Source organism: Onthophagus taurus, chromosome 2 (genome assembly GCF_036711975.1).
Source record: "Onthophagus taurus isolate NC chromosome 2, IU_Otau_3.0, whole genome shotgun sequence".
In the NCBI taxonomy this organism is placed as follows: domain Eukaryota; kingdom Metazoa; phylum Arthropoda; class Insecta; order Coleoptera; family Scarabaeidae; genus Onthophagus; species Onthophagus taurus.
The window spans coordinates 7555284-7568024 of record NC_091967.1 but is presented as its reverse complement, the minus strand read 5'-3'; the positions used below and the strand labels follow the sequence as shown (position 1 = coordinate 7568024).

The window sequence follows — 12741 nt, the reverse complement described above, 5'->3', positions numbered from 1 at the left end:
AAAACAAGAAACAATTTGAATTCTATCTCAATTTTATTTAATTAGTTCTTTCACAACTAGAAAAAAACGTATAAACTAAAAAAACTAATCACATTTCATTTACAAGAGAAAACGAAAAATCCAAATTGTCCAATAAATCGTATAAATAAAAATACGAAATTGCACAAAAGAGATCTAACACATCAAATATCAATTACACATTATGGCAAAAAAAAATGAAAACAGAACACACATATCTTATAAATCGGACCATTTTTTTTGTTAAATTCTCATATAATTTTAAGAGTGATCACCGGAACCGTTTTCTTTCGGTGCCGCCGATCGGCTTCTCGACCTGGACGCGCTGTTTCTGTCCGCGCTCCTAGATCGGCTTCGCTTTCCCGAACCCGATCTCGACCTAGAACGATTGCGAGAGCGGCTCCTCGATCTGGACGCACTTCTTGATCGGCTTCGACGATCCCTCGAACGGCTTCTCGATCTGGACCTAGACCTGGCGACAAAAAGATCACCCCAAATAACAAAAAAAGCGGACACCCAATCAAACAACACACGACGTCGTTCTCGACGGCGGCGGCGACATTGTTGCACTTTGTTGTTGAAACTCGATGACGAAAACATGAGAAAAACCAATTAATTCGACCCTCCAATTCTAACATCTATTTGTTTTTGCCCCAAGAAGTCGATCTCGATGATTTTCATTTTAATTACTGAACATTTAACATTTATTTAAGTCAAATTGCATTATATAACCAAAAATTAAACATTCAGTCATTAAAACCACTCGATAATGATCTTGTAGATTGTCTCGGAGATTTTCTGCATTGTTTTAGGTTAATGATATTAGTAATTTTGTTTTTAATTATTATAATAAATAAATTGCATTTCTATTTTGATTTAAAAATGAGCAATGAGGGGTGTTTTTGATTCATTTTAAATCATAACAAGTTGTTGTTAATATTTCCTAGAGATGATTTCTGATAGAAAGACCCAAACCAACCCTATCAAAAACCTAGCCACAGTTAATGAAAGATATTAATTTTTATTTTTGAAATATTAACAATAACTCAATGTTTTTATTTTGAATAAAAATGAAACAAATTAAAATATGGGTTGATTCAGATAATCAAGGCGCTTTAAGGAACTTGCTTAAATTAGTTTGCTTCTTGACGCACTGTTATCAAGATCCCCAAGAAATGAGTTGATTATCCGAGTCACAGGGATAATTCAAAAAATAATTCAATTTTCTTAAATTTAAATAAAACAACGATAAGATATTGGTTGGAAAATGAATTGAATTGTTTCTTGAGATTATAATGTTTGTACAAATTAGTAAAAAAGAATCCCCCTTTTTTAATAATACGCATAGTAATAAAAAAAATAGTAGTAGTAAATAGTTTAGAGAGTTTACGTATTCTATAAAAAAGTTACTTTTTTTACCGTTCGTTGTCGGTCTGTCACAGAGAGCAAACGTTGTGTGCTAGAAGCATCCCGAGACCGCGACGATCGTGGTTCTCTAGTAGATTACTAAGAAGAAGTCAAGAAGTACGGACTGACGTATAGCAGAGCGAGACTGGCCGAAAACGGTTTTGCAAATTTCAATTGGTTATGACGCGGGCTGCCGAGGTCTGCATGGGGCGATGCCGTTGGCTTGCTTCTTATTCTTATTTTCTCTCTCCCTTACGACACTTTTTTTTGGAAAATTTTTTTTGTAAACCCAAGCCCTATTTTTTGTGTGTGTTTGTACGCCGCCGGGAGAGGTGCCGAGACGTGTGGCGGTAGCAGCCGAGGAGTGTCTCCGGGGACGACAACGCACGCACTAGCAGAGCTGTACTACGTAGTAGAAGATGTAGGTACGAGAGACTCTTAGAGGTCACCCCAAACTCATATTCACACCGTGTGTTACCTGACTACCGCCCACAGACTATACCTATAACATGGCATCACCTTAAGCCAAACTCTATCATAATCAACAATTTCTTTTTTTATCAAGAATTATTTTATCGTAATTAAACGTATATTATAAAAATGATTTACACCTGTATACCGATCAGTGCCATTTCAACACAGGTTATGATACCAACATGATTAGTAACGTTTTATTTATATACATATATTACAGGAAAAGTCGATTGTTAGCAAGAGTTGACTGCCTAGGTAAAGTCAACTCTTACTAAAAGTACCAGTAACAGTTGATTGAAAATAAACAGATCAAATTTTCCGCGCACATATCCACTGGACATGGAGGAAGAGAAAATTTCAAAATGTAACTACAAAGGATTTTATCAAATTGGAACAAGAAATGGAATTCTAAAGCAGCTTTTCTCAAGGTAATTTTTTCAATCTAAAATAAAAGATCTCTCTCCCTGCCCATAGTATTACATTGTTAGTAAATGTCCTACAAATATTATCCAAGAAAATGAAGTCCCTATGGATAAAACAATAGCGGTGAGGACTGTTGCAACTTCACAAGGATTTTTTAAATGCCTTTGCAACACTACATGCAAATCCATGAAGTGCATGTGTAAGAAGAAAGGTGTGCTTTGCAACTCAAAGAACTCCTGCTGTAATAAATGATAAGCATTTCTATCTGTATGTATTATAAAGGTTTTGAATTTTTATTAGTTTTTTATAAACATTTTTATCTCTTTATGTATTAATAAAGGTTTTGTCTTTTTATGTGCTTTTGTTTAGCTAGTAGACCCTTTCCTTGTAAAAAGTCAACTTTTACTACCTAATAAATACTAATAAATGTTGATCAAAATTCAACACTTTAGCTTTTAATCAACTTTTACTGAAAAGACCAGTAAAAATCGTCTTTACCTAGGTACAGTCTACTTCTACTGCAGAATCGACTTTCCCTGTAAGATATCCATCTAAACAAACTAATAATTTATTACAGTTCAAAAGGCACTGATACGCAACAATAATAAATAATAAAAAAAGAATTTCACCAAAAAAAATCAAAGCATACCTGCGTCGTCCTCGTCTATATCTATTACAATCTCTTGCGTAATGCCCACGATCCCCACATTCATAGCAACGATCATCCGGGTGAAAAGGACGTCCCCTCGATCTCGGAGGAGGCCCACGGTAACGTCCACCACCACCAGTTTTTCCATTAGACATCTCAACTCGTGCTCGTCTACCACAAATCGTTCTACCGTCTACATTAATAATCAAAAAAACACTCAAAATTATTATTTGACATACAATTTTTTTAGGTAACATTGTCAAAACAAAAAATTGACATAAAAATTTTCAGGTTATATTGTCAAAACGAAAAAAAACTGAATTTTTGAGGTTATAATTACCTAACAATAACCTATAATAAAATGAATAATGAAAATTACCTAAACCTCTAATAGCGTCTTCGGCATCTCTCGGATCTTCGAATTCAACGAAAGCAAATCCCGGTGGGTTACGAGCCACCCAAACGTTACGGAGTGGACCGTAGTACCCAAAAGCATCCTCCAATTCTTGTTTGGAAGCGTTATTGCCGAGATCGCCGACGTAAACTTTACAATCTGAACTATACCGCGACATTTTCATGCTATAAACATAAATAATATATTAAAATAGAAAAGGTAAATTATCGATCGTATTTCTATGATGCGCACCCCCTACTCAATCGTATTATTAATTAATTGAATTAATTACCTGTAAGAACGGCCACCACGGATGGTTATTTATTCCGTTTTCATTAAGAAACGTGATTGTAAACGCATCGAAATCTGTAAGGATTTGTTTACGGATTTTCGAGTGATAAATGCCGCTTAAGTTGTCAAATATGGCGAATCGATCGGGGTTTGTTTTGAATCTCGGCCAATTGGGACGCGTATTTTTGTTTGAACCGTGCCAACCAATGGAAGATTGGGGATCTTTATAATGCAACGCGCGAAATTTAAAACTTGGCGGGAATTAATAAATATTAAAAAAGGATTATTATCAAAACGGATTTCTTTTAACAAAAGGAATTTATGATGAATACCATTCAGCGTATGCTATTTGTTCATAGCTATTTATTTAGTTTACGACACGAAGTAGGTAAGTGTTTTTAATAAATCTATTAAACAATTTTGACATTTAAACATTGACATTGACGTTTAAATCGCACTAAAATCATGAAATTTAAATATTTCTTATCTATAAATGTGAAAAACTGCAAAGTAACTCAAGTATTTTCTATATATGGAACAAAATAACAAATAAAAGGATGACCTCAATAATTTCGAGGTTATCTCTTTCACTAATTAAAATAAAATTAAATTGTTACGAGCTTCGTTTAGTGGAAAGATAAAACCGTTTAATATCGCTTTTTTTCTTGATTCTATTTTACAGAACAAATGGAATTTATGGGGACCTCAGCGGAAAAAAGAGACTTATTCACTCCGAGTTTAAAAGATGTTGCAACCGGTATGATTTTAATCAATTCTTAATTATTTTCAATTATTTTATATTCTATTTAGAATTAAATAATCGTTTAACATTATACTTCAAGACGGTTGATGTTGATGTGGTGGAATGTCCTGATTTACATCAACCACCTTATTGTTTTGCGGCACGAGGTAAAATTCATAACATTTATTAATCATAATTTTATTTAGTTATGGTTTTAAGGATTATGCGGACAGCCTATGTTGGTTGAAGTTGGTGGCCCAACATATCTAATACCGAAAGTAGATAGAAGTAAAGTGTATGATTTCCGTGACATTCAGCGTGTGTTGAATATAAACCCTTGTTATTTTATGGGAGCGGGTGCTGGTCCGTTTCCATACACAGAAGTTAACTGCGAGGTAGAATTAGAATTAATTTGTATTATTAATCATTTGTAAACATAATTTTAGGGTATTTACAATGTAATGATTGATGGTAGTGTCGTAAAACAACGAAGTAAAATTTCCAAGATTAATGTAAATAATGGAACCTCAGAACAACAAGATTTACCTAATACCGAAACGAGGTTTGCGTTGTTGGCCAATCTATTTGTTTCTCAAGGTCTCCCCGGAGAAGTACTTTTTATTTCAATTTTGTTATACATCAAATTTTGCACTCAATTTTCGTTTATAGGTTTTAAAAATTCATGTGAAAGAACGCATAGGTTGTCACGATTTCATTGCTAGCATAAGAAATTGCTTGAAAGATGCTTATTCCACTGCAGTAGTTGGTGAAGAAAAAATTAATTAATTAATATAATTAAATAAATAAACAATTTTAGGTTTGGGAGGTGTTTTTCTAATGAAATCGGGTACATTTCGACAACATGTTATGCCAGATTTTGCAACAGATGAGATAAAATCGGAAGAACAATTAAACGGTTGGTTACGTTTTTACAACATGTCTGCACCACTAGTTGCAGTGGGCACTCTTGTAACGGGCGATATGGTAACTAAACTCTAACAAATTTCATTTTGATAAACATTTTTATATTTCACTTAGGATTTGGATTTACGATTACAACATTTTCATAGTTCAAGCGATCATAATGAAGCTGGACATTATCACAATGATATTACACCGGAAACGGTTGAGTATTTAGCTTATTTTAATATCGCTAATTCAGTGGTAAGAATTGATAAACCCAAAGATTCTCATGATATGGGAAGAGACTAATCCAGAACTGCACAGAATGAGTATCAAAAATTACCTAAATTTTGATTCTTATTGATTGTATAAATATAATCTATTTTTTTAGTAAGCTTAACATTATATTCTTGGTGATGGATAACCAAAAATTATTTGTTTTTTAAATAAATCATTAAAAAAGCATCTTTTTTGTCATTGTTTGAGTATAGGCAACCCAATTGGCACACCTGTTATTTACATAGTCTAACTTTAAATCACGTGTCATTTTCTGTCACTATTCTAATAAATACTAATATTCTTAATGTTGTGTATACAAAATAGGAAAATACAAACCTCTCTGAAGCGCAGGGATTGTTGAACTAAAAGTAGAACGAATACTAGAACTAGAAACATTCGGGTTTAGCCATATGAATGTTTCTAGTTGTTAGTTTTAGTGCTAGTATTAGTTCTAGTTTTAATTGTTATTCAGCAATAGACTGTTGTACATTCTTATTGAACTATGTTTCTAGATCTAGGTTTAATGTTAGTTTTAGTGACAGTGCTAGTTAGCACTAGATATCTCTATGTTGTATATTTTTATTGAACTAAAACTAGAACTAACACGAGACCTAGAACTAGAATCATTCACTCATTCATTTGCCGTCTTGAGAGACGTGCGGCTAAATGCGAATGTTTCTAGTTCTAGGTCCAGTGTCCAACAACAGTTTTAGTTGTTATTCAGCTCTAGACTGTACATTTTTATTGAACTAACACTAGAACTAGAAGCATTCTGGTTTAGACATCTTAAGAGACGCACAGCTAAACCCAAATGTCCTTGATAAAATCATTTTCACAATAAAAATATATATATATGTATAATTTTATTTATAAATAATTCAAATAAATAACGTTTTTTCATTAAATTTATCCCCTTAAACCTGTTCGATTTAATCCAAATCGACGGAACCAAGATCTTTCCTTTTCCTGTGACGTTTTTGCTTTCTCGGTGGTAAAATTACTTTAAGGGTGCACATGTTTTGGTACCACTGTCTCCAAGCATCAAAATGCCTCTGTAGCATCACAACCAACCAAGACGAATACGTAAAATCGATTGTGGCCATTCCTAACCACTTTATTTCATCAAACTTGATAATAAATATTGGTTAGACTTACCAAAAACCGCTGAAAAAGCCAAAAAATGCGGCGTAAAACTCCTTGATACCTGTAAATTATTTCTTGCTGCGATTGTATCACACAGAACCATTAATAAATATGTCGAAGCAATTGCTGTTGGAGTGTAAATTGCAAATCCGAGTATATCTAGTAACAATTCTTTTAATCGCTCACCAGGATGTGTCAAAAAAACAATTATCGACCATGGTATGCTGTACCTGAAAATAATAAATTCGTTTTTTTAAGTAAAAATATAAAAAAAAAATCCATTACTTTACTAACGTTGGTTCTCTAACAATCTCGTATCGATGCTGACACAATTCGCAACGGCTATAATTTGATTGTTTAAGCCACTCTTCCAAGCATTCCAAATGAGCTAAAGCAATTGACCCTCGACATCTACATGGCGATATTAAACGACCAACACTTTCGCCACCGTGACAAATCCGACAGAAATTAACCCAACCAGAACTTGTTATTGTTAAAGTGCTATCCATAATTGATAAATAAATACTATTGCCCCGATATTTTATTTTATCTTCATGTGCTGTTGTTTTCGCTGATAATAGTGGTCTTGTATAGATGTAACAAGGAAGTAAACGTCTTTTTAATAAAGATTGACAATTAATACTGCTTCCAGTTGGTTTTAAAACTGAAAAGAAAAATTTAATATAACAAAAATATTATTCTAATCTTGGATGCTATCCAAAGAATGTTTTTATTCTGTTTCTTTCTAACATATTCTAAAAATAACCAAATTTTTACCTATCGACTCATCAATCGAACTTTGAGATTCACTAAGGAACTCCTGGTTACAAAAATAAGCAATATCTCTTGTAACGATAAATGAATTCGCGGTGGAAATAGATAAGTCACTTGAATATGACCTAGCGTCTTTAAAACTATGTGATTTTTTCAACGCTTGATCTTCTAAAAATGCCAAATCGTTTAGAGAAAAAGCAGATGTGGTCGAATTCCAATCGAGAATATCCTCCAAATGGATTGCATTTATATCAAGGAGACTTGCAGTGGATTCCGTTAATATGATAGACACGACGATGTCTCGAGCGGGAATTACCGCGTCGTTTGGCCGTGTTATACTTGCGAGGGCATTGGTGGCGCTCATAATAGCCCTTCGTCCGGTCGCATTGAGTAGATGAGGTCCGGTGACCAGATCCGCGCCGCCCCTTTCCGTTCTATTTTGCGTTGTAGTCGTACTTCACACTAAAATTTTGAATGACTGGCGGCTGCGTGCTGTCACATTTGTTGTTTGAGGTTAAGTTTATCTGCCGATAAGAAATAATTCGCAAAAATGTATAAAAAAAGTAAAATTGCTATAATATTACCTTAAATATCTTCAGGAATTTGGTAATTTTTGTATTTTATATGAATCATTTTTGAAATTTCAATTTAACTTGTCATTTTTGTTTGATATAAAAAAAATTAAAAATCTAGGGAAGTTAAACAAACTTGGTCTGTATGTTGGTAATAAAATAATAACCTCAATTTATTTTTCAACAATCCCAAAGATTCAACTTTCATGATGAATTTACCCATAATAAGATCAGTTTTAAGTAATAATGATAAAAAATGATTTAATTTAATCTTACATTACTTCTTTTTTAGCAAGATTAAGACCTACAACTCAAATAAGTGCTAGTTTTTATTGCACTACTAGCGATGTTCCAAAATTTGATATGGAAAATCCTTTTAGAAAAGACAATCTTCAATGCGTTTTATGTAAATATAAGATAACCGCAGATTATAAAAACGTGAAATTGCTTTCTCAATTTCAATCACCTTATACAGGAAGAATTTATGGAAGACATATAACGGGATTATGTAGCAAACAACAAGAAAAGGTGGAGAAAGAGATTATTAAAGCTCAAAGTGCTGGGTTAATGGGTACATATTTAAAGGATCCAGTTTTCTTAAAGGATCCCAAACTGTTTAATCCAGATCGTCCAATAAGACCACATGAATTCAAATAAATTATAGTTTATTCTTTAATTATAATAAAAAAAGTATTTAGCACAAAAATATTTTCTTTTAATTAATAAACATGTACCATTCCGTACAAAAAGGTCCAACACAAAATGTAGGTGAATAATTGTCCAAAAAATCCATTTGTCAATAAAGATCTCCTGGACACAAAATAATTATTAAACGAAGATCCAGCTTTGATTAAAATCATCATCCAAAGCAAAACTACGGTAATTAAATAAAATATTGCACCTGTTAACCCAGTTAAACCCAATAACCCGGCAGTACAACCAGATAATGCGGCCATGGATGTTCTGCAATATTCTACAATTGAAGAATTATTTCGTAGCGCTTGTTCACTATAAGCTATTCCATTTCCGGCTATACGATCTCTAGTTAATTTTGCAGACATTTTTTTTAGTGTTATAGAATTATGAAATTCAATAAATTGATTGTATATTTGGTTAGAAAATGATATGACAATTGACAATTTTAGGGAATTTGACGAATACTTATAAACTCAAATGTCACCAAAATATAACTAATGTAAGTGATTTGTCTATCTATCTATTTCATTTATTTTGCTAACTTAAAGTGTGTTAATCCCAATTAATTAACTTGGGATTGTTAAATGTAATCATTGGATAAGAATTAATTTTGGAATAAGTTTTTAATCAAAACAAACTAAGTACTTTTCTTGTTTAATCATAGATGGCACTAAAAAATCTTTAAAATTAAATTCAATATTTGATTTAAAATATTTATGAAACTATTTAATGAGAAATTAAATGAATTTTACAATACTTTTTAATTATTAAGCTGCAATAATAATTTAATAAAAAGAATATCAAAATTACTATTTTAAGTTATTCCGATTTTTACCACTAGATGGAGACTCAAAACCTCTCGTGTTGTTTGGGTTATTGTCCACAAATCGATTAAAATTTGATGAAACTGATTTAATTACTACTTTATAAATATCGTAAGTTTGTTTTTGCATGAAACAAGTCAATTTTCATTTTATACACAGCTTAATTTTTTAAAATATCTTTCAACGGCATCTTATTTTAACATAACCTCACTTTTTGTTAGAGTTGTCAATGGACCCACAAAACATGATATTAGGTGGACCTCCACCACCAGAAGGTTTGATGCCGCAACAAATATTTGTTCCAACAGGTAATAACCATATTTTAAGGTAACTTGAAGTTGTTAATTATTTTTATTTTTCAGATCAAATGGGTGGTCTTTCAAAAGAACTTCCATCTCTGCTTTCTTTAAAAGTAGATCCCCCAGATCAAGTAGTTGATGGAAATCCTTCAGAAGTTGTTTTACCTCAAGCTCTTGAGGATGTATTAGCTTTAAAAAATCAACGCGCTTTGGAATTAGGAACCGAGGAAAATGCTGAAGAAAGAAATCTAGTTAAAGAAACGGGGAATGTTTGGGAGGCTGATAATGTAACTAATAATAATAAAATTAAGATAAGTAATAATTTTGACTTTATTATAGGAAAATGAACCTCAATCCGAAAAAGTTGATATTGGTGGTGATAAAAAGAAGGAAAATAACACAAAAATTAGTAAAAATAAAAAGAAAAAAAAGAGAAGGAAAAATAAGAAAATGGAGCAAATGGAAATGGTGGAAAAAGAGAACGAAGAAAAAACTAATGAGGAAGAGAATACCGATGATATCGAAGTGGAGTAAATATTTTTAACAAAATAAATTTGAAATATTAATTTATTATTTTTAGTTATATACAAGAAAGTTTAAGTCTCCATGAAATGGCCCCTCAATATCGTCAATTTTACCACATTTTAGAAGCGTTTAAAATTTCTGATCCATCTCCAAACATTCCTCCTCCAATGTTAGCAATGCCAACAGCATTATCATCAAAATCTGCAATCGCAACACTCGGAGATCAATTCAATGATGATAATGAAGAAGGTGACGACAAAAAAATCGAGGATAAAAGTAAAATGTCAAAACGAAAATTGAAAAAATTAACGCGTTTAAGTGTAGCGGAATTAAAACAACTCGTAAACAGACCTGATGTTGTCGAAATGCATGATGTTACAGCGCGAGATCCCCGACTATTAGTACAATTGAAAGCGCATAGAAATACCGTTCAAGTTCCAAGACATTGGTGCTTTAAACGGAAGTATTTACAAGGAAAACGTGGTATTGAAAAACCACCATTTAATCTTCCCGATTTTATTAAAAGAACCGGCATTATGGAAATGAGGGCTTCACTTCAAGATAAAGATGAATCGAAAACGTTAAAAGCAAAAATGAGGGAACGCGCCCGTCCGAAATTAGGAAAAATTGATATCGATTATCAAAAATTACACGATGCTTTTTTCAAGTAATTATAAATTGAAATTCTTTGAATATGATTTAACAAAATGATTAATTTTTAGGTGGCAAACGAAACCAAAAATGACAATTCACGGGGATTTATATTACGAGGGGAAAGAATTTGAGACGCGTTTAAAAGAGAAAAAACCAGGTGATTTGTCAGAAGAATTAAGAACCGCTCTTGGAATGCCCGTTGGTCCAAATGCAAATAAAGTACCCCCACCGTGGTTAATTGCTATGCAACGTTATGGACCGCCACCAAGTTATCCTAATTTGAAAATACCCGGCTTAAACGCCCCAATACCGGAGGGATGTTCCTTTGGGTATCACGCCGGAGGTTGGGGAAAACCACCCGTTGATGAAAATGGAAAACCTCTTTATGGAGATGTTTTTGGAACGAATATTATCAATACAGATGTATGTAACGATATCTTTATTCCATTTACAATATAGTTATAATTAATTAATAATTTTTGGTTTTTTAAGGATATTGCTGAAGATGCAACTGTTGACCGTACATTATGGGGTGAATTGGAATCAGAATCTGAGGAAGAAAGTGAAGAAGAGGAGGAAGAAGAAGATAAAGAAAAGCAGCCGATTGATGAAACGGGTCTTGTGACTCCTGCAGAAGGTCTTGTTACTCCAAGTGGTCTCACTAGCATTCCAGCAGGAATGGAAACTCCCGAAACTATTGAGTTGAGAAAGAAAAAGATTGAAGCTGAAATGGAAGGGTAACACAAAATCTTTTTGTTTAAATACAAAATTTTAATAATTTTTTTGTAGTGGTGAAACCCCCGCATTATATCATGTGATCCCCGAAAAACGTAACGAACGTATTGGAACTGCAATGATGGCCAGTGCTCACGTTTATGATATGACGGGTGTGGGAGCACCGCCACCAGCTGTTATAGCTGCTAGAAGAGGTGTTACACAACCAGTTCCTGAGAAAGAAGGAATGGTTGAATTGGCTTTGGATCCATCTGAATTGGATATGGATAGCGACGCGATGGCCGTCCGTTATGAACAGCAGATGCGTGAGAATCAATCGCAATTGCAGAAGGAAGATTTGAGTGATATGTTAGCGGAACATGTTGCTAAACAGAAAAATAAAAGGAAGAGGCAACAAAATATGGAGACAAAGCAACAGAAAAAATATAAGGAATTTAAATTTTAAACAAAAAATAATTTGTATGGTGTTTATTATTAATATTAGAAAAAATAAGGTTTTGTTTAGATTAAGGTTCTTTTAACAATAAATTTGGTAATCTTATTTAGATTATTTCTTAATCAAAATTTTCAAAATAAGATAAGAATACAAATATTTTGGCATTAGAATATTATGTAACTTATAGTTTATAAAATAAAGACCATGATTATCATCAATACAGTGAATTTCACTTAAGATGCAACATACAAAAATATATTTCCATAGAAACTAGGGCATACCTACTTACTTTGTCCCACATAAAATGCAACATGTTAATATAATTTGGAACCCAAAATTTTCAAATTAACATATGTCGCAATTTTTTTTATCAACCTCAATTACCAACATTAAAAGTAGCATCGAATAGTTTTCTTTTCGTCTTTTTCTTGTTGATAGATTAAGACATTAATTGATACGATGTTTATATTATAATTAATGTTAATCCTATATCATTTACATAA

General features: G+C 32.6%; 6 protein-coding genes across 9 annotated transcripts; 3 read left to right on the top strand and 3 right to left on the bottom strand.

Annotated features, from left to right (window-relative positions):
• Positions 1-14: 14 nt before the first annotated feature.
• LOC111427175 (serine/arginine-rich splicing factor 7-like) lies at positions 15-3748 on the bottom strand. Of its 2 annotated transcripts, XR_002707913.2 has the most exons (5): positions 3658-3748; positions 3351-3550; positions 2972-3164; positions 1438-1927; positions 410-490 (listed from the first exon to the last, which is right to left on the bottom strand). XR_002707913.2 is itself a non-coding variant. In XM_023062173.2 (4 exons), exons 2-4 carry the CDS (start codon positions 3547-3549, stop codon positions 280-282), a joined length of 603 nt encoding a protein of 200 aa, XP_022917941.1. In that variant the 5' UTR covers position 3550; positions 3658-3748; the 3' UTR covers positions 15-279. The 2 variants fall into 2 exon arrangements, 1 of the variants encoding a protein (XP_022917941.1); XM_023062173.2 differs by lacking the exon at positions 1438-1927 and having other exon boundaries at positions 15-490.
• Positions 3749-3956: 208 nt separating this feature from the next.
• On the top strand, positions 3957-5766 carry LOC111427174 (ester hydrolase C11orf54 homolog). The gene is made up of 8 exons (XM_023062171.2): positions 3957-4044; positions 4339-4413; positions 4467-4565; positions 4618-4793; positions 4845-5009; positions 5068-5164; positions 5216-5382; positions 5437-5766. The coding sequence occupies exons 1-8, from the start codon at positions 3978-3980 to the stop codon at positions 5608-5610; spliced, it is 1020 nt and encodes a 339-aa protein (XP_022917939.2). The 5' UTR covers positions 3957-3977; the 3' UTR covers positions 5611-5766.
• Positions 5767-6426: 660 nt separating this feature from the next.
• LOC111427372 (E3 ubiquitin-protein ligase MARCHF2-like) lies at positions 6427-8188 on the bottom strand. 3 transcript variants are annotated; one of them, XM_023062486.2, is made up of 5 exons: positions 8082-8188; positions 7501-8021; positions 7009-7387; positions 6736-6953; positions 6427-6685 (listed from the first exon to the last, which is right to left on the bottom strand). In XM_023062486.2, the coding sequence occupies exons 2-5, from the start codon at positions 7859-7861 to the stop codon at positions 6510-6512; spliced, it is 1134 nt and encodes a 377-aa protein (XP_022918254.1). In that variant the 5' UTR covers positions 7862-8021; positions 8082-8188; the 3' UTR covers positions 6427-6509. The 3 variants fall into 3 exon arrangements, with proteins under 3 accessions (XP_022918254.1, XP_022918255.1, XP_022918256.1); XM_023062487.2 differs by having other exon boundaries at positions 7018-7387; positions 8082-8187; XM_023062488.2 differs by having other exon boundaries at positions 6539-6632.
• A 2-nt stretch (positions 8189-8190) lies between these two features.
• Positions 8191-8775, top strand: LOC111427373 (mitochondrial ribosomal protein S18C). Its single transcript, XM_023062489.2, has 2 exons — positions 8191-8309; positions 8362-8775. Exons 1-2 carry the CDS (start codon positions 8276-8278, stop codon positions 8724-8726), a joined length of 399 nt encoding a protein of 132 aa, XP_022918257.2. The 5' UTR covers positions 8191-8275; the 3' UTR covers positions 8727-8775.
• On the bottom strand, positions 8718-9220 carry LOC111427374 (ER membrane protein complex subunit 6). Its single transcript, XM_023062492.2, has one exon. The coding sequence runs from the start codon at positions 9128-9130 to the stop codon at positions 8789-8791; it is 342 nt and encodes a 113-aa protein (XP_022918260.1). The 5' UTR covers positions 9131-9220; the 3' UTR covers positions 8718-8788.
• A 392-nt stretch (positions 9221-9612) lies between these two features.
• Positions 9613-12456, top strand: LOC111427052 (splicing factor 3b subunit 2). Its single transcript, XM_023062012.2, has 8 exons — positions 9613-9700; positions 9811-9897; positions 9952-10175; positions 10228-10418; positions 10469-11080; positions 11136-11490; positions 11560-11804; positions 11857-12456. Exons 2-8 carry the CDS (start codon positions 9819-9821, stop codon positions 12245-12247), a joined length of 2097 nt encoding a protein of 698 aa, XP_022917780.1. The 5' UTR covers positions 9613-9700; positions 9811-9818; the 3' UTR covers positions 12248-12456.
• The last annotated feature ends 285 nt before the right edge of the window (positions 12457-12741 follow it).